This window comes from Taudactylus pleione, unplaced genomic scaffold (genome assembly GCF_031769625.1).
Source record: "Taudactylus pleione unplaced genomic scaffold, aTauple2 ptg000882l, whole genome shotgun sequence".
NCBI lineage: Eukaryota > Metazoa > Chordata > Amphibia > Anura > Myobatrachidae > Taudactylus > Taudactylus pleione.
In genome coordinates, this window is record NW_028285283.1 from 324042 (window position 1) to 348786 (window position 24745).

Below are 24745 nucleotides of genomic sequence, written 5' to 3' on the forward strand. Positions count from 1 at the left end.
TGACATAGACGATAAAATGCCATCAACATCGTCTGCCAAGGCCGATGCCTAATGTCATAGTAGAGGACATATAAAATCCCAAATTCCAAACTTCAGAAAAATTACATTAAAAAAATCAGTTTAAATCATCTGAGGAGAAACGTAAACTTGCCAATATACCATTTATGACACGGAGTGGCAAGGAACGCCTAAGGTCTTTCCCTATGTTCATGACTAGTGGTTCAGCTTCACATGATGATGGAAGCCCTCCTCCGGCTACAAAAATCAAAACCAGTTAAGCTGGCAAAAGCACAGCAAAGAACTGTGCATTCTAAGAAGATATCACAAATCCCCAAGGAGAGTCCAAGTGTGATGGCGGTTGCGATGCCTGACCTTCACAACACTGGACGGGAAGAGGTGGCTCTTTCCACCATTTGCTCACCCTCTGCAAGTGCTGGAAGGAGCACCCACAGTCCACTTGCTGATATTCAAATTAAAGATGTCACTGTTGAAGTAAAACAGGATGAGGATATTGGTGTAGCTGGTGCTGAGGACTAAGTTGACGAGGAGGATTCTGATGGTGATGTGGTTTGTTTAAATCAGGCACTGGGGGAGACAGTTGTTGTCTGTGGGATGAAAAAGCCCATCACGGTCATGCCTGGGCAGAAGACCAAACATTCCACCTCTTTGGTCTGGAAATATTTCTATCCAAATCCGGACAACAACTGTCTTGCCAGATGTACCATATGTAAAGGTGAAATAAGTAGGGGTAGGGACTTTAACCACCTAGGAACATCCTCCCTTATACCTCACCTGCAGCGAGTTCATAAAAAGTTACTGTCAAGTTCAGAAACTGTGACTAAGATCGTAAGCAGTCCAGGGACACCTAAATCCCTTTTTCCTGTTGTATCCAAGTGCCTGCAAACCACACCGTCAACTCCCTCCTTGTCAATTTCTTCCTCAGTCAGGATCAGAAGTAGTCCTGCAGGCCATGTCACTAGCATGACTGACTCTCTTATCCGGGATTCCTCGGGAGGATAATGCATTGCTACGCCTACTGCTGCCGCTGCTGCTGTTGCTGCTGGGAGTCGTTCATCAACCCAGAAAGGAAGTAGGAACACCACTACTTCTTTTACTAAGCAATTGACCCTCCAACAGTCCTTAGCAAGGAGGATGAAGTCCGACAGCAGTCATCTTGAAGCAAAGCGGATAACTGAGGCCTTGACTGCTATGTTGGTGTTAGGCGTGCCTCCGGTATCCGCCATTAGTGCAGTGGGATTTAGACAATTGATGGAGGTAGTGTGTAACCGGTACCAAATCCCATCTAGGTTCCACTTCACTAGGCAGGCGATACCGAGAATGTACAGAGACATCAGAAAAAGTGTCCTCAGTTTCCTAAAAAATGCAGTTGTACCCAATGTCCACTTAACCACAGACATGTGGACAAGTGGAACAGGGCAGACTAAGGACTAGAAGACTGTGACAGCACACTGGGTAGATGTATAGCCTTACGCAGCAACAGCAGCAGCGTCACCAGTAGCAGCAGCTCAGAAACACCAGCTCGTTCCAAGGCAGGCTATGCTGTGTATCACCGGTTTCAGTCAAAGGCACACCGCCGACAACCTCTTAGAGAAACTGAGGGAAATCATTGCCCAATGGCTTACCCCACTTAGACTCTCCTGGGGATTTGTGATATCTGACAATGCCACCAATATTGTGCGGGCATTACATCTGGGCAAATTCCATCACGTCCCATGTTTAGCTCACTCAATAAATTTGGTGGTGCAGAATTTTCTGAAACACAACAAGGACGTGCAGGAGACGATTTGGGTGGCCTGAAAAATTTCTGCCCACTTTCGCCATTCAACGATTGCGTGCCGAAGACTGGAGCATGAGCAGACAGTCTTGAACCTGCCCTGTCAACACCTGAAGCAAGAGGTTGTGACGCCATGGAACTCATCCCTCTATATGCTTGAGAGGATGGAGGAGCAGCAAAAGGCCATTCAAGCCTATACATCCACCTATGACATAGGCAAAGGAGGGGGTATGCATCTGACTCAAGCACAGTGGAGAATGATTTCCGTGTTGTGCAAGGTTCTCCAGCCCTTTGAACCTGCCACACGTGAAGTCAGTTCAGACACTGCCAGCTTGAGTCAGGTCATTCACTCTTCAGGCTTTTGCAGAAGCAGCTGGAGAAAGTTAAGGAGGTGCTAAGATGGAGCGATTCTGCTCAGCATGTGGGACTTGTGGATGAAGCCCTTCATTCGCTTTGCCAGGATTCAAAAGTGGTCAATCTGTTGAAATCAGAACACTACATTTTGGCCACCATGCTCGATCCTAGGTTTAAATCATCTGTGGTGTCTCTCTTTCCCTCTGACACAAGCCTGCAGAGGTGCAAAGACCTGCTGGTGAAAACACTGTCAGCTGAAGCGGAACGTGACACGTCAACAGCTCCTTCTACATTTTCTCCCGCAACTGGGGCTGCCAGGAAACAACCCGCTGGCAGTAATGCAGGGCAGGCAGGACCAAGTTTGGACATCTGGTCCGGACTGAAGGACCTGCCAACAATTTCTGACATGTCTACTGTCACTGCATATGATACTGCCACCTTTGACAGAATGGTGGAGGATTACATTGGTGACAGCATCCAAGTAGGCATGTCAGACAGTCCGTACCTGTACTGGCTGGAAAAAGAGGCAATTTGGAGGCCCATGTACAAACTGGCTCTATTTTACCTAAGTTTACCTATTTTACCTAAGTACCTCCAGTGTGTACTCCGAAAGAGTTTTTAATGCAGCCGGGAACCTTGTCAGTGAAAGGCGTAGGAGGTTGCTTCCACAAAATGTGGAGAGGTGATGTTCATCAAAATGAATTATCAATTCTTCCAGGGAGACCAGCCTCCAGAACGTACAGAGGGACCTGTGGTGGTGGATTCCAGTGGGGATGAATTAATACTCTGTGAAGATGAGGATGTACTCAACACTGTAGAGGGTGAGGAAACGGTGGATGAGGACATCTTGCCTCCGTAGAGCCAGTTTGTGCAGGGACAGATTAATTGCCAGCTTGTTTTGTGGGGACCCAAACTAACCAATCATTTCAACCACAGTCGTGTGGCAGACCCTGGTGCTGAAATTATTGGTTTGTTAAAGTGTACATGTCCTGTTTATACAACATAAGGGTGTGTGGGAGTTCCCAAGGACAATTCCATCTTGCACCTCTTTTTTTTCTTTGCATTATGTATTGTTTGGTGCCTAATTTTTCAAACTGCCATCCTGTCTGCCACTGCAGTGTCACTACTAGATGGACCACGTGTTTGTGCTGCCCTCTTGTGTCGCTTAACATAGTCATCTAGCTACCTCGGTGCAACCTTTTGGACTAAAAACAATATTGTGAGGTGTTCAGAATAGACTGGAAATGAGTGGAAATGTTATTGAGGTTAATAATAGCATAGGAACAGAAAAACCCACATATTCTGTGATTTTTGCTGTTTTTATGCTGTTTTCCAAAAAAATACAGATCCAAAACACAAAACCCAGAACCCAAAACATGGAAGGGTGGTTTGGCAAAACCAATTCGGATCCAAACATGAAGAAAGATCCTGATCCAAAACCAAAATACTAAACTCGAAAAGTGGCCAGTGCACACCCCTAATTGAAACTGTAAATTAAAACCCTTTAGTGACTATCTCACTGAAGTACTATACAGCCAATCCATGGCTTCTTCCTGAGAAATGTTGATGTGTTTTTTCCGTCTGCCACAACCCTTATTTTAGCTGGGAATAACACAGCATAAAATATTAGAAGATAACAAAGCTAATGTTTGATTTGTGTTTTTGTTTTTCTCCTTTAAAGAGAAATCTGGAACTACTGTTACACATTTCAATCCATATTACAAGTGGTTTTGTTGCAGATTAATGGAAGAATAATATCGCTGTCCCTGTGACATTAGAAATACAGTATATTGACTTTTAAATGCATTATAGCTACAGTACATGACGCAGATAACCAGCTGATATACATTCAATAACTTTTGAAGCTGAGCAAATGTTACAGTACAAACAGGCACACCTTTCTTGCCCTAGGGTTCCATTACAAAAGGTTCTCCTGATCAAAGGACAGATACTGTAATACAGTAATAAATTCACCTCCTGTCCTTAATGACTTTTTATATAGTATTTACAGTACAAACAAAAATTTATTTATATACACATTTCTTATTTGGCAATACTCAAAATATCATATATCAATATCATTGCCCATCCCGGCGATCAGTGAGAAGAAACATGATCGACGCAGTGTGAGCGCTTCATTTAAATATCTGGCCCCTTTTTGACAGCCTTTTTGCTGTCTGAATCAGGTCCTCAGAGTGATTGGGAGCACACACATGGAAAGTCAATGCCTGACACTGGCAACAAGGCAGAATCTTAACAAACAATCTCTTGAGTTGCAATTTGTAAAGTGCTTAATTAAACAGTCCAATTGCTTCAAATAGTGGTGTTGTGCATTAATAACTTATGGAACACTTTATTAGTAAAAGACATTTGTCTTATTAATGTCCTGTATACCATTGAAAGACTGTATTATTTACGCACTGAGGGCCTGATTCAGACCCGGTCGCAAGCGCTGAGCACTTGTAACCGGGTCGATGATGGCCCACAGCGCATGCGCATGACGGAGCCGGCTCCGTTATGCGCATGCGCGAGACTCGGCTAGCGATGGGCAATCCGTCGCTCCAGGTCTCGCACCAAAGGGGGCGAGCTGTCGATGTTGAGTGACAGCTCGCCCCCTTTGGTGGGCAGGCCAGGGAGATGGCTGCCCAAATGGAGGCGTTCCCATGAGAACGCCTGCCTTTTGGGGGTGGCTCCACTGACATCACGAGTGATGTCAGTGGAGAGATTGGCTCTGTTAGAGCCGAAATCTCTCTGGGGCTTGCGGCCACGAGACCCTACCACAAGGGTCTCGTTGTAAGCCAGATGGTCGCTATGGTCTTGACCATCGCGACCATCATCATGGCCGCTCGCAATAGCTGTGGGTGATCACCCACAGCTATCCGAGCGGCCAAGAGGCCAATCCAAAAAAGAAAAGCCCGGCCCTGATTCAGAGTGAGCGCTCTGTCAGAGCGAGCGGCTCTGAATCAGGCCCTGATGTCACTAGAAGAAAGCACTCTCCAATGAGCAATTTTAGCACTACATGTGCCAGAACAGAACCCGAAAGCAGAGTGATAGATATGGCTGGTTTTGACTTTTAAAAAATGTTGCTTCAAATTTCAATGCTAGTTACTTGTCAAAATCTTTGCACTTGCCACAACTCACAGGATATATGTTATCAGTACCGCAGAGTTTTGTCGTGCCTTATAAACTATAATAAAATTTGTCATTTAGTATAATGGAGGTTATATCCAGCCAAATTTTTATTGCATGTTGAGTTAAGTTGTGAATATTGTTATCTACTTTCAGGTTAACATACCAGACAGTTTTTGGAGGAGTGGTGGCATTTACAAAAGAACAGTTCTTGAAAGTAAATGGTTTTTCCAATGTGTTCTGGGGCTGGGGAGGAGAAGACGATGAACTGTATCAAAGGTTTGTGGTATTAAGTCAAATAATAATATTATTGTAACTACTAAGTAATACCCATTTCTTGGTGTGAAAGCAGGCACGCATGGAAACCCCTCCCTAAGCATAGTGGTCTGCAATACACACTAACAAACACACCACCACTGGCACCGTGTAGTTCACGCATACTACCCAGCGGCGGTGTGTTTACTGTATTTTAGCAGCAAATGAGAGTCAGACAGACTCTCATTAGCTGCTGCACCCACAGAGGGAGCCGGCTGTAGCTCACTCATGAGCTCTGCTTTCCGTCCCCCCCCGCTGCGGGTGATAGGAGAGACGTCACAACATCTCTCCCATAGTGCAGAGTGGGCCAGGAGGAGCGGACAGCGGCGGTCATAGCAGGAGCGGGGATTCAGGTAAGTTTTTTTTTTTGTATGTGTGTATATGTAAGGGGCACTGACAGTGGCACTGCATAGAGGGGGCCACTACTGAGGGCACTGTATAGGGGGTGGCTGCTACTAGGGGCACTGTATAGGGGGTAGCCACTACTGAGGGCATTGTATAGGGGGGCCACTACTGGGAGTTGTGTCTGCACTGAATAGGAGACTACTACTCGGGACACTACATAAGGGGCACTACTGGGGGGAGTACTGCTGAGGGCACTACATAAGGGGCACTACTTAGGAGACTACTACTGGGGGCTCTATATAAGGGGCACTACTGGCGGCAGTGCATATGGGTGACTACTACTGGGGGCACTGCATAAGGGGGACTACTACTGGGGGCACTACAAAGGGGGACTACTGGGGGCTCTATATAAGGGGCACTACTGGGGGCATTGCAAAGGTGGGACTACTACTGGGGGCACTATATAAGGAGCACTGCAAAGGGGGGACTACTGCTAGGGGCCCTATATAAGGGGCACTACTGGGGTACTGCATAGGGGGGACTACTACTGGGGGTACTATATAAGGGGCACTACTGGGGGCACTGCAAAGTGGAAACTACTACTGCAGGCTCTATATAAGGGGTACTACTGGGGCCACTGCATAAGGGGGACTACTACTGGGGGCACTGCAAAGGGGGGGCCAACTACTGGCGGCACTATATAAGGGGCACTACTGTGGGTACTTCATAGGGGGACTACTACTGGGGGCACTATTTAAGGGGTTCTATTGGGGCCACTGCATAAGGGGGACTACTACTGGGTGCACTGCAAAGGGGGGACCACTATTGGTGGGAGGGGGTCTTTAATCAATCATGCTGGCTGTGTTTATTTGCCTGCTGCATTCATGTTTCCAAGTGATAGATGTGTGTGTGTCTGTCTGAGTGTGTCTGTGTTAGTCAGTGTGTGTGTACCCTGCTGAGTGGTATATTTTACTGTAGTTGTCCTAAATCCTGTGTAAGCTGGGTAAACCCGGCTGTGTGTCCCAAGATCTCGACCCTGGTCTTGACTAGGGTTATTCCTGGGGCTGACCTATATAAGCTTTTGTCTGAAAGGGAGATCCGGTTTATTCAACCCGCGTAAAGCTTTAAAAGCTGCTGAATGGCTGTGGGTGCTGAGGCCCACCACAAGGGCAGACATGGATGCAGCCTAAAGTGGATGACCTGGGAATAACCCGGGTCCAACATGCAGTCAGAAAGGTGTCTGAGGTGCTGTGACACTGCTTCAAACCTTGTACATAGATCAGGTTCAGACCCACAATTTTGTTCTGAAAGGAGTATAACTGTAAGAATTTAGAAGCACAGTTCTCCTGACAACCAGTCAGGTGTGCAGACCAGGAGTCATCATGCCATTCTGACCCTTGATTGCTGCAGCTGAGTTCAAAGCCTTGCTTGGGTTCTAGACTTGTGATGATTGGTGTTCAACCTTCTTAGGTATTTCCCCCTGACACTCCTATGTGGATTGTAATCAGTCTGATCCTGTCAGTCCTGGTGTTTGCTTGGATACCTGCCCTGTGCTGCTTAGGGGTGTTCATTGATTTGTTTTATTTGGAAGATCTATCAGCATTTCTCAATAGTGCACTCAATCTGGGTTATTCAGAATGTCTTCCCAGGGTCTCTCTACATTTTAATAATCTGTGCTATTATGGAGAACAGAGCACTGTCAGCATATTTGTACAGTGCAACTAATATGGGTTATTCAGAAGATCTGCCCAGAATCTCTTTCTATGATAATCATCTATTCTGTTTGGAAGCATTTCACTTCACTGCAATTATCTGTGCTATGCAGAAACTTGCTATCTGCTAGCATTTCTCTACTGTGTGAATAACCTGTGCTACTTTGAGGATCTCTCCAGCATTTCTCTACTGTGCAAATTATCTGCTCTATGCCGAAAATCTGTTTGCATTTCTACTCTGTGCAAATTACCTGTGCTATTTGGAAGATCTGCCCAGCATTCTTCTGCAGTGTAATTATCATTGTTATTCAGAAAACCTGTTAGCATATTCTTCACACTTCTAGCTGTTTTATATATATATAGTTTTAGTTGTCTAGTTAATTCTATTTAGTTGGCATATTAAGCTATTGCATTTTGTTCCTGGTGCAATCTGGTTAAATGGTACATTTAGCTAGTATTTTTAGTTTCTTATGCCATTTAGTCATTTTGAAATATCCATCTGAATATAAGTCTGTGATCTTGGGGCCAACACTACTTAGAGTTTAAGTCCTGGTAGCAGCCAAGTACCAGTGAATGATAGTAGTTTTGGGAAAGGTGTTGTTATAGGTAAAGTACTCTAAAAGTTGGATCTGCAAGTTCAGGATCACTGTAGGCACTCATAACATTTCAGATATTCATTGTAAACCTGTAAGGAAATAATTCCTCTTGTAATTGACATGCACATAGGTTAAAAGTCTCCTGGTTATTAATAGAGATGTGCGCTGATGATACTGGATCAGAACCTCTATATACCCCTGCCTATACCTTCTAATATCCTACCTATAAACCTCTAAGGATGACGCTAATTTTCGTACGCAGTCATACAGTAAATAAAGACTTAAGACCTGGAATCTGTGGTTCCAAAGCACAAGTATTATTCAGGTAAAAGTACAGTCAGTTACACGCTATTGATCCAGACACAATTTGGCGCAAAGGAATTATACAGACCCAAGTACAGTATACATACGCAGCGCATTCTGGTCCAGATGTCAGGCATCAGCAAGAAACCCCTCAGTCAGCATTCAGCAAGAAGACTAAGAACCCAGTGTTGGAGCATACATTTATACCCCCCCAGAATAGACAGGACAATAGAGAAGTTTGTTGCTTATGCCATTGGTTCCCATGGGGGAAGCATCTGTTACAGAGCATTTAACAGGCTGGTTCAAATAGACTCAACCCAGCCTCCAACAACTGGGGGTCTCTGCCCTCCCACCCCATGCAATCATCCTAACAGTTGTTCATATAATATATATTTTGTTGCTTTAAGTCTCTGTGGTCCATAAGTTGAGAATGCATGATGCGATCTCCACACCGATAATACCAGAATTCTGTTGAAAGAGTACGCATCAATATGAAACCAAACACGGCTTTCTTAGCATGTATGAAATGCTAGTTATCAAATATCTTTATTTCACAGCATTTATACTAACTGAACAAACTTAAATCTTATACCTTAAAGCTTATTAAACATTTTATGTGGATATGTAATGTGTGAGTATGCAGGGTTTGATATAAAGACGCTAGTTAACTTGGGGCAGATGCATGTCCATGAAGCTAATAAAACAGTGTTTTCACACAAGGTCTTATACATTCACTAATATGCGACTAGTTAACAGCACAATTGTGTGTATTAATGTGTGTATGAGGAATGGTGCACTTAAATCTCACTTACTAAGTGAACACCTAGCAGTGTTGAATGCTGAGCCTTACAGTTCCACATACCCCTTCTCTCAGCAGCCCCCACCTTTCCCAGGCTCAAAAGAAAGGGCCCTTTATTCTCCCAGACTCTTGTGTGAATGCAAATTAGCCCAGCTACAAGACCCAGACCTTAGATAACACTCTTGGCTTTGAAGTTATTTCATTGCAGGAAGCCTGCTAAGGTAAGGTATGTATTCTAGCCAGGCCACCTGGAGTGAGAGCAGACGTTATCCAGGAAGCTTATCTACACAAGCTAGTTATCACGTGGCCATTTGCTCTGTTCATGCAATCCAATTTTGACATACTGTAAAGCCATTTCTGAAATATATCCTTTATAATACGTAAAGTCATGAAATGGGCTTTTGGTGAATCGCCGTAACTTATGGCGATGGTCACAGATGCATTCGCATGATGCTAATAGTATTATCGCCACATGTACTAAAGTGTGAGTTTATCTAAAATGGCGCTTAGGCGGTCATTTCGCAAAATGGCGTCTTGCGGCCAGTCGCAAGATGGTGTCGCTGCAATTCAATTTTAAACTGATCTTGTCTCAGCCAATAATCCAGTTTCGACAGCACCGACCCCGGTGGACTAATGCGTTTCTCAGCCCTCTTGTGTCTGGCCGTTTACTCAGAGACAATGGGCCTCATTCAGACCCACTCGCAAGCGGCTGTCCGCTCGCAAGTTGATCGATGGTGTGCACTGCGCATGCGCATGATGGAGGGCGATCCGTCGTGCGCATGCGCCAGACGCGACGAGCGAAGGACTTTCCTTTGCTCGTTGTGTCTGATCAAAGGGGGCGTGCTGTCGATGTTGATTGACAGCACGCCCCCCTTGGTGGGCGTGCCTGCCAGACGGAGGCGTTCCCAAGGGAATGTCTACCGTCAGAAGCCGGCCCCACTGACATCACTAGTGATTTCAGTGGGAGTGATTTTGGCTCTGATAGAGCCAAAATCACTCCAGGGCTTGTGGTCGAAAACCCCGACCACAGGCTTCTGGTCGCACTGACGATGGTCGCGATGGTCAAGACCATCGCGACCATCATCCTGCACGCTCGTATGTGCTGTGGGTGGTGACCCACAGCTATACGAGCGTCTAGGTGGACGCTCCATTTTTATGGAGGACGGCCCTCATTCAGAGCGAGCGCTCTGCTCAGAGCGTCCGGCTCTGAATGAGGGCCAATGATCCTTATTTCACATGGAACTTAAGATATACCTTCAGTCATTAGTAAAATATATGCAGGTAAAATCTCTGCTGATATCCATTATTATCAATCTTAGCCTTTAATTAGCTCTGGTCTCATATCCAGTGTGTTTCAGAAAATAGAGCACCTGGGACCCACACACTAAATAAATATTACATATAGATATTTATACACAGTGCATAATTGATAAAACACATATATATGTAATAAACACATTATAAATTAAACTATTAATAAACAAACCTCCTCCCAAATATTTAATAATATATGTATATATATATATATATATATATATAGCAAACAAACAACGGTGGCACTCCAGATAAGGTACTACGTGTACTAGCCAATTTGTGGTGTACTACATTAGATGTCCTTGTGGTTATCTATATGTAGGTAAAACCACCAGGCAGTTCAGAGAGCGGATGGCTCTGCATAGATCGGCTATACGCATGGCCTTAGCAGGGAAGGATTATGATCAGCCGGTGGCTTGACACTTTAAGGAACATAGGCATAACTTATCCACCCTGCGTTATAAAATGATTGATCACATCCCCGATAACAAACGGGGGGGGAGATAGGTCTACTATGCTATTACAGTTAGAAGCCCGCTGGATTTTCCGTCTGAATACTGTGCAGCCTAATGGGCTGAATGAAACACTTTCACTCACATGTTTTGTATGACTTCTTTTGACTTTGCTTAGTATACTGACGCTTCTCATATTTGTTATAACTGTATTTTGGCTTTCTTTAGATGTTTATTTGTTCATGTACTTTGTGCTGGGTTCTATGACCCGCTGATTATGCTACCAGTGTTGTACCATGTTTTCCTGTTTTCTTTGTCTACACTTCTTATTATTCCTGGCTTCACTGTTTTGTTTACAGCGTTGCCATGGAGAGCTGTTTGCCATATGCATCGCGTGCTGCTTAGTGCGCGCTGATGACGTCATGGCTCAGCTCCGGGAGGTTGGCGGGGGTGCACACTCGTGGTGGAGTCTTCTTGTGTATTTAGGTAAGCACTTTTTGTATTTGTATTTTATTCCTGACGAAGGTCCGACAGCACCGAAACGTTGATTGTTCAATAAACATGCCGGTGGTCTATTGACCCGGCTTTAATAGTACCTTATCTGGAGTGCCACCGTTGTTTGTTTGCTATTTCCCCATTTTGCGGGGGGCACCCACCCTATACTTCCTGGAGGAAGAGTGCCAAGCCCGTGGCAGCCTTATATATATATATATATATATATATATATACTTAACAAATATACCTAAAGGCATATAACAATATAAATTAAATTACATAAAAATAAAAAATAGATATTGGTCGAATTGCTAGTATAATCAATCTGTAGAACTCACATATACATGGAAATTGATAATATATATAACAATATCTATAAAGATAATTCCAAAAGGACATACATTCCCAATTATTGTCAGTAGCTCAATTAAACAGGCAAATAACAGATATAAAGAACTGGGTGGCTGACAATGACAAGTTCAACAAAAATGTAGCCAGCCCCTATGCACAGCAGCACAGCACAGCTCCCAGCTCCCTCCCTCTTCATGGCAGCAATCGCAGGCCCTATTATACAATACAAAACCTGTGAGAATCTGACAGCGGGATGATGATGTTTTGCCTCATTTTGAGATCTGAGTCAGGCGGGAAAACCCGAGCCAACTCGGATCTGACTCGTATGCTCTAAGTTTGCTCTCATCTCTAGTTTTTAAAAGAGATCTTTGAAATAGAATTTGAGTCACAAACCCAATAAGGAGTATTATCAGGATGCTGATAACAAACAAACACACAAAATACCAAATTAAATCATAAGCCAGAAGAACAGATCAAGCCAAAGTTCATGCATAAGTAAAGTGCTTAGAATTGGCTGAGGTCAGATGGGCATCAAACAAAGTCATGAAGCATAGCAAAGGCCAAGATCCAGGAAACAACAATGATATGTTAGTTTACTTTTCAGTGTTCTCCCAAGGCTGTTTTGTTAGGGCGCATCACCCAACAGAACTGGCCCACTGCCCGGCACTCCCTCCATCCCCAATGTGCCGTGTCCCCTGTTGACCAGTCACCCTCAATGTGTCTTTGTTGACATGGACACAGATGCCGGTTGTGATGCTGAGCTGCCAGCCAGCCAGTTATCACCAGGGGGACCACCCCTTCATGGGATAGAGTCTTTGCAGCCTATCTAAGCAGAGTCTCTGCAGTCATTCAGGACAGCCGCACAGAGCTCTGGAGTCTGGATGGCCGCAGCAGTGTCTCATAATAAAGGAGGGCAGGTAGAGCTGGATTTAGGAGAAGGGGTGAGTACACCTTGACCAACAGTGTGTCTGAGTCTGGATCTTCTTTACTGAAGTGATCCGAAGTGGTGTGCTACTGTTGAAGGGAGAGGGACCCTGGGTCATTAGTGCGGCCACAGAGCTAAATAATTGGCAGACTGGTATTAAACTGAAAAGTTGATATAGCTTTATGTGTATATAACCTTTCTGTGTTGGAAGTTCTGTGAGTGCTGCTGCTCTATGTCTGCTACATACATTGTCTCCCACAGAAGGCACCCGGTCATGCTTTTATTCAACTAGGGAGCAAGTACTCTACCAGCCTCTTTTTATTCTCTATCTGTCATGAATTTTATATGTTTTGGGAAAGGGACCAATTGTCTAATTTTTTAGTTTTTCCTAAAATATGGGGGGGGAGGGGGCTCTAGTCCCTTACTTTGCCAGGGGGGCTCAGACCCTTAGATACACCCCAGGCTCTTAGTGTGTCTGGCATCGGTGTCCTCCGGCTATAAGGACTCGTTAGTGAAGGTTCTGGACAACGGGATGTGGTGCATTGGGGAGTGAGTGCTAGGCAGTAGGTTGTATGGGGATGCGCCGTATTGGAGCCAGGGAGAGTGCCCCAAGTTTAAATCATTATAAGGTCAGAACTTAAAACATTTTATTATTGTGAAGACCCCCACCAGGCTACTTGATGCCACCACTGTAATCACTATAACACATACTGTAGTTAGCAATGATTATTTTGAGGCCAAACACCGTAAACAATCTATTTAGTAATGGCAGTGTTAAGGGAAGTATTGATAGCAGAATTTATGTTGAAAAAAGTAAAAGTCTCTCCTAAACAATTCAAGATATACAATATAAATTCAAGTGTAAGCATATTTGTAGTAAGCTAGTCATTATTTTTTCTTTACATTAAAGAGGGATATTTCAGTGATTGGTGATAGGATATTCTTGTGCAATTATCATATATTTGTAATCCCCTGTACTTTTCATTAAGGTGAGAATGTTACAGGATAGGTTCCCCTGGTTTGTTGTATTTTGTGGCCATAGGACATTCCACCACACCTTAGCAGATAGGCAAACTGATGTATAATGCCCTTGTTGTAGAAACCAGACAGATGAAATTATTCAAAAACAAAGCTATTTATTTAGCTATGTAGATTTGGGATGTAGTTAAGTTACCGGTGTCCGGAAAATGGGACGCCAGATTCCCGATGCAGAAAGTCCGACTTGAGATTAAAGATAGGTGTCGAAAATACCAACGCCTATCTTTATCCCGGCCCCGAGATCCTGACGGCTGGCATCCCGATTGAAGGTAAGCGGGGAGAGGTTAGTGTTAGCCGCTGCGGCGGGGTTAGATTTAGGGACCCCCAGGGGAGAATAGGGTTAGGCAACATGGGGAGGGTTAGGCACCACAGATAGGGAGGTTAGGGCTAGGCACCCCTCTGGGAGGGTTAGGTTTAGGGTGCAGAAAGGGGGGTTAGGGTTAGGCACCACCGGGGGGAGGTAAGGGTTAGGCACCACTAAGGGAGGGTTAGGGGGGGACAGGGGAGGGTTAGAGTATTTACCAGCCCCAGTCGGGATGTAGAACCTTCGGTCTTCTGGCATCGGTGTTTCATCCGGCAGCTAATCAGCCACCAGCACTACATACTGATTCCGTAGAATTTACAGCAAAAGTAAAGAGCAGTGAATAAAAAAACTATTGAAATTTGACAAGGTTCACACACAGCCAGCTGAAAAGGAGATGGACAGTTGGTACAATAATAACTGAAAAACTGTAACCAAGTAATGATTGTCATTAACAAGTGATACCAGGCACCACTCAACTATGTATACTTGTGCAGATATGACAGTTGAATACACGGCAGATTACTTTTGTGTAGCACCTGTAGACAACTTGGACTATAAGAGATTTTGCCAAGCTGAAACACAGAACAGAGGTGCAGATTTGTACTTTTGCAGAAAATGACTGTTTCAGCACACAGCAGACAACTTTAACGTAGAACCTGCAGGCAACTATAATTACCACAGTATTTGCTAAGCCTCATCCCGACAGAGTTAGGATACCGACACTTGTCGGTCAGTATCCTAAACCTCCCCCTCTCCCTACCCTAACTCTCCCTTTCTGATGCCTAAACCTAACCTTACCCTCCCTGCACCCTAAACCTAACCCTCCCTCTAGTGCCAAACCTTAACCCCTAACCCTCCCATTAACCACAGTACTTACCATCGGGATGCTGGCAGTAGGGATGCCAGTGTCGGGATTCTGACAGGTGTCTGGATACCGGCGCCGACATTCTAAGCACCGCCATCCCAAACGGTCGATTTTGACCGGATCCCATTATAACAGAGGTGCAGGTTTATACTTTTGCAGAAATTAAATTTTGAGTACACAGCAGACAACTTTATCGGAGCATCTGCAGGGAACTTGAATGATCACAGTTTAGCACTGTAAGTCCCTGGCAGAAAGCAATTATGAATAGGGAGCAGTTGTACACTATTGCAATTTGAAAACCAGTCATAAACAGTTGGAAAAACAGCAACTATAGAATTAGACTGACATTAGGATAAATGAAATTCACAACATTTCAGAGCATTATCAACAATGACAGCCAAGACGGGCACAGATACACTTTAGCCCCTGTAAGGGGGTACAATAATGAACACTGGGCCTGATTCAGAGCCAGACGCTATTTGCGCTCGCTCGTTCAGAAAAGGGGCTGGCTATCTAAATTGAGCGCTCGCTCTTTGCGGTCTGTTGATGCCTCTATGTCTGAGCGAGCGAACGAAATATGCGCTCCCTATTTTGTAAACACACCCCCTGGCCGTTCGCATCATACGTCATCTCCGCTATTTATTAGATTAATCGAGCACATCGAAAGGCGTCTGAACTACTCGCAGTGCTTGTGGTTGGATTTTCCTACCGCAATCATGCGAACAGTTCAGGCTAAGAGACAACCAAGTGACGTGGCCGATGACGCTGCATTGTTAATTATCCACACCCTTAAAACGCCCGTTTTGACCGTTTGGCATGCCTGAGTTTGGATCTCCACTCCCCGTTTTCAAGCACCTTCCCCTGTTACCACCCACAAACGCCACATCCTGTCACTCAAATTAGCAGGCACTCGCTATTTTGCGAACACACGATTTCCATCCGCACTGACTGGATGGCGCATGCGCATTACAACCCATACGCATGGGCAGATGTGCGAACATCGCTCGGAGCAAACGAGCGGCCGCTTACGAGCGGCTCTGAATCAGGCCCACTATTAGTAAAACATGGCATAAACTTGCACAAAACTGGTGAACATATTTAACCTAAGAGGGCAATCACTATCGTAGTGAGTAGTGCAGCAGGCAACACAGGCTGTGTTAAGAACCACAGTTGAGCTATTATAACTAACTAGTAAGCTCTGAATATTATATTGGAAGGTACAACTTTCCCTATACCACATTCTTGGGAAAGCTAACCTAAAATGGACCCACCTCCTAATATATTGGTTGCCCAGAGAACAACTTACAACCTGCAATGGCCCAGAGGAGACACCCAAGGATTGAGACAAATGAGTGTCCCTATACCACCCCTAGGTAACCAGACCCTGAAAGGCAAATTATGACAGTTAATAGACAAGAGAACTCCCACAACAGGGTGAAGAAGGGAATGGGCAGGGGATATGGGAAGGACTCTACAGTGGGATGTAGTTATGAGACTGGCAGCCGCAATGCCGCTGGTCTAAATTCCGATGGGGGAAGCCCGACATTGGACTTAAGATAGGTGTCAAAATACTGATGCCTATCTTAATCCCAATGCCGGAATCCAGAAAGATGCCAGACCGATCGAGGTAAGTTTGGGGCACCCTTAGATGTTATTCACGGGGGGGTTAGGTTTGGAACTATAGCGGGGTTAGTGTTCAGTTTTTTTGGGGGGGGGTTAGAGTGAGGCACCCGTAGGGGGCTAGAAACCACTGGGGGGGTTAGGTTTAGGCATGAAGGGGGGAAACTTAGGTTTGGGCACTAACGAGGAGGGAGGGTTAGAGTGTGAGGTGGGAAGGGTTAGGCTACAAAAAGGGAAGGTTAGGGGGAGAAAGGGGCAAGGTAATTATACTAACCTGTTGGTATTTTGACAGGAGGCATCCCGACCACTGGAATTACATATTAATTCCCTCTAAAGCAGGCTACAGGGACATCAGCAGATGTCTCATCCCAAGCTGCCTCCTTGGATATCCAACACTGCCTGGGATGCTAAGCACAGCACCGGGCTGGATTCAGCGTGAGTAAGGTCCTGTTAGGGAGTCTGTGCAATTCAGCAGGGACCCCGGTACTTGTATGTTCCTCTTCTCTTCCTCCGGCACACTCCAGGACCTAGGCCTCCTCCAGCGCACTCCAGAAAGCACACTAATACCCATGCGGGGTCCTCAGTCTGGGTGGAAACCTTTGATGTCGACGTCCCCTTACTTATCCAGGGACTCCTCATCAGTGGCTGTGGATCATCCTACTGTTTTCACCCAGGGTTCTCTTCTCCTTCATTAGTATTCCATATAACTGGTACTCCTACAGGCAGCGACTGGGGTCTTCCTCCCAATGGCAGTCATTCTTTCATTAGGCTCTCGCAATTGCAGCCAATCCCAACAGCACAGCAGTAGTGGCTGCTCCTGTTGGCTCTGGTAGCAGACTCCTAAGTGGGATCCTGGATGGCCATCGGAGGGGTGGCCATCGATGATTGCCATCAATGGGTCCATCGGTGGTTACCATCGATGGTACAAAAACCATATATGGTGAACCATCGATGGTTTGCACCCCTCGATGGCCACCGGTGCTATTAAGAACGGGGCCTGCAAGCCAATAAAAGAGGGGGCAAGGCTAAGCTCTGTCTCAACCAGAAGGAAAAAAAAGTATTGGCTGCTACTCATACATCGATGGCAAAGAACCATTGGCTCTCTGACATCAATGTTAAAACTATTTGACATTGGCCATAAACCATCAATGATTTTGAATCATCGATGGTCGATGGCTATTCCTATCCTTTGGTCCTCTAGACCGCGTGTTAGCAGGTGATTGGCAGCGGCATGTGTAGAGTCCAGTCCAGTGGCCGGTAGAGTGTGTCCCACAGGCAGCAGCTTAAGGTGCAGGAGTGTGGTGTCTGGCAGTTTAGCTAGTCTCTTGCAGCAGTACTCCTTGGCGGGGTCTGGTAACGGGCAGAATTACTGCAGCCTCTTCTCCTCAGCAGCAGGGGTCCTAACCTGACTCTCCATCTATCAGGATGCAGGTAAGGGCACTCAGGGACCATCACAGCACCCTTATTTAAAGTGGCAGGCCCCTCATTGAGTAGCAGAAGCCCTTTGCTCCTCCAGGCACCAGCTTATATTGAGAGCTCTGTACTCAGCTATCTCCGTCTTCTTCTTGGTCTATGTCTGTCACTGATCAGTGGCTCCTAACGACAGACCTCCCACAAAGCCCTCTACCCTAAAACCAATTTGATCAATTATCTAAGAGGTTTTTTTCCCAGGTCCCCTGTGTTGCTGACTGGCTGGCAATTCTTCTTTCTGGCTGTGCAGGGTCAGTGCAGCTCAGGTGTGGGGGTCAGCTAGAGTTCAACCTGTACCAGCAATAGAGACTATGGCTTGTGGCAGTATCACCAGAGGTGGCACCGGTGAGCAGCAGATTCTGTGTGGGGCAAGGAGGGATCCATCCACGCAGACTAGAAAAGCATTATGGAAAGATGCCTAATTGCTGCCTTGTGGATAGAGCTCAGGTGTGGGCTGATGTGAAGGCAGACCAGTCAGGCTACCGTGGGAGACAGTCTATGTGGGATTGTGGCAGCCAGAGAGCCTAGTGAAGCTGAGCGAGCCATTGGGGGTCAGGAGGCCTGTGTCTGGACCTTGCAGGAGGCAAGGGGGGACCACAAACTCTCAGACTGTGTGACATTAAAGCAGTAAAGTTGCAGGCTGAGGAAGCCAGGGCCTATATCTGTATGATACAGGGAAGGCCACCAGGACTGACTGTATTTGTGTAGCTGTGGCAGCCAAGCCAAGCCAGGCTGGAGCTGGTGATAGACCTGCAAGAAGCAGGCAGAGATTTTGTTGGCAGACTAGCTGCACCACATTAGAGTGGGCTCAAGAAGTGATTTAGACGCCCTAAACAGGGGCTAGGTTGTTTCTTGTTTTCTGCTCCTTTGTGTTGTACCTGTTTTCCCTGCTGGAAGTAAAGCACCATCTCATTTGTTTTACTTGAAAGCTGTGTGTGGACCCTCATTAAGCACCTAAACACTGCACCAATCTACCCTCTGCCGAGCTAATTACCCCCAATATATCACAAGGGCTACATGAAAAAAAAAAAAAACTGTACTGTTGTAAGGGAAGGATTTACAATGGAGCCCTAGCACCATATGGTACCCCAAGAACACTATTGTGGATGTGGAGGGGAGAGATGGAGTAAAGAACAGGTGTAGTAACCCCATATATACATTTCCTACACCAATATGGGAGTATTACATATTTGTCTTATAACCATTAACTATTTATTATAGATTTTTGCCCTCATAGCTCATAAATGAGTTAAGAATCTATTGAGTTAAGAAGATCTAGTGTCATTGGGCCTGATTTAGAGGTGCATGCAAATCCCATCACAAGAATTTGTATTAAGATGCCCTCTATTGTCGTCTCAAATCTGCCGCTTGTGTACATAGATGCATCGCCCACCGGTCACACATCCGAGGCCCAATTGATCTTCTAAACAACCCTATGGTCACTTAGGATGTCAGTTGTAAATAAGCCTTTACCACTGCATATGAATTTGCATTTGCAGACTGAGACATGCTTCCAAACAGTCTTGAGGCACCTGCTGTTGCCTCGCCACCCACCAATAACCTTCCAAAAACACTCCCTGACTGCCAATCACACTGCATCCAAGTCCTTTTCTGTGACCACCGTCAGTAATCTAACTTGCAGTGCTACTTATATGCATGTGCAGTATATAAAAAACACTCAGATCTGCAAACATCAGCTTTGCGTTCAATATTTGCTAGGCGGTTCTGTGACTACTAAGACACATGTATAAGTATGTATATTTTACATTAAATAATATTTTATATTTTTTCAGAATCTTTTTAATATTTTGCATTAGATAATCTTTCTGTATGACTGCAGTTCATGTTTGAAAGATTGTCACATAATTTAATGAGACACCATTTCAAAAATGTTACTTTGAAAACATCTGACTATTCTGTTCATCTTTTCCTCTAGGGTGAAAAAAGCAGGGATGCAAATTGAACGTCTTGATCAAAATATTTCTAAGGCAAAAGCATTTATTCACAGTAGAGATAATGGTAATGAACGAAACAAAGAGAGGTAAGTGTGAAGGAGTGCAAATGGATAATAAAGCACAAAACACAAATATAGTGTTTGTGTGTTGTTGGTTTTATTTGCCTGTTAACATAGATACTGTATATCACAATTCTCAAATTTATAAAAGTAAGGACCTTAAACTTAACCGTGGTGTGTGCATGTATATTTCTAAGGCAAAAGCCTTATGTCAGGTCGTGGCCACCTGAAGCTACAACTCCCTGCTCCTGGCCATGGTCTCATGCAGCTGCACTTCTCAGGTTTCCAGCAGCGGATGTCAGCCGCCGCAATTCACGGTATTCAGCAGCTGTCAGCATCTGCTACTCCACATTTCCTCCAGCCACGGCCATTTCCTTCCTGTCCACAGTCTTCACCAGCGGCTGCTCTCTCCAGGATCCACGCTGCTCTATCCAGACCATGGGTGCTGCCAAGTTCCTATGATCACATGATATGGCATCAGCCAATAGCTGACTCACAATGAGTCAGCTGAGACATTCCAGCCTATTCCCTTTTAGCAATGGGTATATAAAGGATTTTTGGGCTAAAGAACATTGCAACGTCGCTCCTAGTTACGTGTCTAGGCTCCAGCACTCACGTCTGCATTATTCTTCAGAACATTAGCTGCTTCTTCCTGTCGACACCGAGTCCATCTCGGTAACGAACACTGGATTCAGATGGTACGGACATCACTGAGTCCCTCTCGGCAACTAAAACCGGCACCAGCTGGTCCAGTCATCACCGAGTCCATCTCGACAACTTACACTGGTACCACCCAGTCCAGTCGTCACCGAGTCCATCTCGGCAACTAACACCGGTGCCAGCTGACCCAGTCATCACCGAGTTCTTCTCGGCACCCAGCACTAGAAATAACCAGTTTTCGGCACTCCTTAGTCTGTCTGACCATTATTTTCAGAACTATCCGGACTGATCTTGTTGGGCCTTTTCCCAGCACCTCCAAAGTTTCTTGCTCAGTCTACTCTGTAGTCCCTGCGCTGCTCTACACTGAAAGCCTACTGAAGAGCACCTATGAGAGGAACCTATATCCGGCCCCCTCAATTCCAACATCCTGCATCTCCACTCTCAACCCCTGACTCATTACAGGGAACCACTATCCCGAGCATCGTGAGATCTTACATATATAATACTGTGAGAGCTGGAATAATTGGAATATATGTGAGTATTACTTATTGCATCATAGGAACAAATATGTATGGGCCATCATAAATTGTGCCCAGTTGAGATGCCAATGTCAGCGCAAGTGTACGTTGCCATGTCACCCATACACCCATACACCCAGCCAGATGCACCAATATACTGTAGGTGTAAGGAATGGTATGCATTCAGGCTAGATTTATGGCAGAGAATATGCAACATTTTCCTGGTCATCCAAAGAAGTGGATTTGTTTTCATAAGATCTGGTATCTTCTGGTCATGCTGATGGAGGAAGCACAGCAAGTCCATTTTGCCCAAAAAGCCCTATTCCAGAGAGGTATTCATATATGTGGAGTCACTATAGAGCCAGTCACATAAGTGTCTTAAAAGGGCTGCAAGGTTGTAGGTCACAACATCTGGAACATTTATGCTGCCATTTGACTTGGGTTGGTAAAGTTTCCGCAGCGCTATACCCCCCTTACAAAAAAAATCTTCAAAATAGGGCATTAATTTGATGCAGGTCTGCTGTAGTCAGAATCACCAGGAGAGACTCTATTGGATATAGCAGACAGGGAACTGTGATAACATTAAGCAAGTTAGCTCATCCTAGAAAAGATAACGGAAAGTGTTCCCATCACTTTTTATCATTAGAAAGAGTTCATCCTACATTAAACCCATGCAGTGTGGATGGAGGGGCAAAGCTATCCTTAAGTATGCTTAAACCATTTTAACCCATTCTAAAAGGAGCCAAGCTGCCCACTGAGGACAGGTGTCCCTGTCATAGAGTAATATTGTTGTGGAGTTTTCCATATTTATATGGAGGCCAGAGATAGAGCCAAATAGGGAAATCCTATCAAGTATTATGGAAAGAAACTTCAGGATTGGCTATATAAATAAAGATATCATCATTGAATGTTGATAATTTGATTTGTTGATGGACAATTTTTATGCCCTGGAAAGATGCCCAATTCTGTAGTGTTCTCAGTAAAGGCAGAGTAATCATAATGTTAACCTACCAAGGCAGAGACCATAGACAGGGAATGCCCATGCACAACCACCTTTAAATCACGGCTGTTTTGAGGCATTTTGTCTCAAATCGATCTGGTAGGAGTCCAACTTTACATGCACTCTATATGCATTATATATGCACTTTAGTCAGCTATCCCTTGTTTTTTGTCTAAATAAAATGATTTTACAATATTCTATTCCCTTTCTTTTTGTTGCATGATGGGATGTAATATTGGAGGTGTTGTCGAGACAGATAATTGTATAGACAAACAGGAGTGACTTGTGGCTGGGTGGTATTTATTGAACGTCCTTGAGGAATATACCAAAGGAATCATCTATAAAAAGGCATATAGACGATCACTTTGTTGAGACGTGAGCACCTATATGAAAGAGATGAGCGGGTCCTGTTCTCTGAGAACCAGACCCAGCCAAACATAGGGTATCTGAGTAGGATCCGAGTTCAGCTCTGGTTCACCCGCCTAACTCAGAATCCAAAACGAGGCAAAACGTCATCATCCCGCTGTTGGATTCTTGTGGTTTTTGGATTCTATAAAAATCCCGGTGATCAGCGCCATTTTAACTCCATCTGTGGAAGGTGTACAGAACAGACGTGTTCCGTTCTTCTCTATTGTTAAAGGGTGCAGTGTTGTCGGGATGGGGCTACAGTACATAAAGTGGGGGGTGCTGCTCTGTCACTGTTGTCCTGTTAATCAAGGTGCTAGGGCTGCAGTTTATAAAGGGGTGCTGTGTTGTCCAGGGGTGCTCTGCCAATCCAGGGGTGCTCTTCCCCAGTGTAAAAAAATAAAAGTTGAAATTTATTATTTATTATTATTAATTATTGCCGGGACAAGAGCCAATCAGTGGCGGCTTATATTAGCTGCCACTCATTGGCTGGGACCCATGTGGACTTAGCCAATGAGTGGCTCCTCCACGTGGGTCCCAGCCAATGAACGGCCACTAACGTAAACCGCCGCTGATTGGCTGACGTCCCAGCAATAATGAGAGCTCAAACCCTGAGTTCTCATTATTGTTGCTGTGTCAACATTCTGATGCGTGTTGATGCAGAGTAGCTGGGCCCCTCTGGATTACTGCGGAGTACATCGAGGGACAAAAGGGTGAGTATTGGCTTTTTTTTCAGATATTTCAAATACTTTACGTTGAAAAGGGGACCTGAACATCTGGCAGCAGGTAAGTATGTGTGTGTATGTAATGTATGTATGTAATAAAAGTTTATTCTCATGGTGTGTATTGTGTTTTTTTACACATTTCTTTACAGGTGAACTACAGGTCCCAGTGGGCCCTTAATGCCCGCATGCTGGTACTTGTGGTTCTCCAAGTACAAGCATGCGGGGGAGGCTTGCTGGGACCTGCAGTTCTACTGTAAAGACAATGTGAATTATTCTTATTTATACACTACACTAACACAATCAACCCACCACCAACTGCCCAGGGGTGGCAGGGATAGCCCTGGGCTGTCAGCCTGGGCCAGTGGTGCCCTGGAGAGGGGTACCCCTTTATTGGAGGGGTACTCAACTCCCCAGGGATCCCTGGCCTTGGCTGACTAGCTATTAGGAATGATGCTGCAGCTGGGGGGCCCGGTGAAAGGGCACCCCTGGCTATAGCATCAGGCCCCCGCTAGAAAGGGTCCAGGGTTGGTTTTAAATATACGTGGAACCTCACGTCATTTTTTTTCTATGTATATTTTAAACCAGCTCTGACCCTGCTGCCTAGTGCTGGTTTGTAATTTACAGTGGAGCCCTACACATTTTTTACCCTGTAAATTAAGAACCAGGACAGGCTGGCAAGCCCAAGGCTGGTTAGTGTTTTGGGGGGGGACTTCATGTTTTTATTTTTTTAAAATGAACACTATTTTAACCATTTACACAAAGAAACATACACAGCTCAGGGGGTTGAGAGTTTGAAAAGTGATTTTGAGTGTTTGCTCCTATCTCTCCCGAGCTTGTCATCCCGATTCTTGGAACTTTGAGAGATGTATGTTTTATGTGAAAAGTACTTTGGCCCGATGGTGATTTTATTTGAGATTGCTAGCTCACCTGAGTTTTACTAGTGAATTGAGAGAAATCTCTCTCTAACTAACCCGACTTTGCCTTTAGTAAATTTGCAAGCAGGAAAAAAATGAATAAATTACCCGAGATGGTCATCTCGACCTATCTCGATTCTTAGTAAATTTATCCCTATAAATCATAGTGCACTGTGCTATTCTTATTCATAAATAATATTGGGACACTATAAGTGGTAGCAAAGTGTGTTATTCTTTTCTTCTTATTCATACTAAATATTGCAACACTGTATGTGGTAGCGCAGAGTCTTATTCATAAAAAATATTTTGACACTAAGTGGTAGTGTA

General features: G+C 44.9%; 1 protein-coding gene across 2 annotated transcripts in view; it reads left to right on the forward strand.

Annotated features, from left to right (window-relative positions):
- LOC148474195 (beta-1,4-galactosyltransferase 1-like) overlaps window positions 1-24745 on the forward strand; it is a 267470-nt gene that overhangs the window by 201581 nt on the left and 41144 nt on the right. For both annotated transcript variants that reach the window (XM_088458969.1, XM_088458968.1), the window contains exons 5-6: window positions 5435-5557; window positions 20119-20223. In XM_088458969.1, the coding sequence (XP_088315095.1) occupies window positions 5435-5557; window positions 20119-20223 (228 nt within the window). The remainder of the gene's footprint in view (window positions 1-5434; window positions 5558-20118; window positions 20224-24745) is intronic.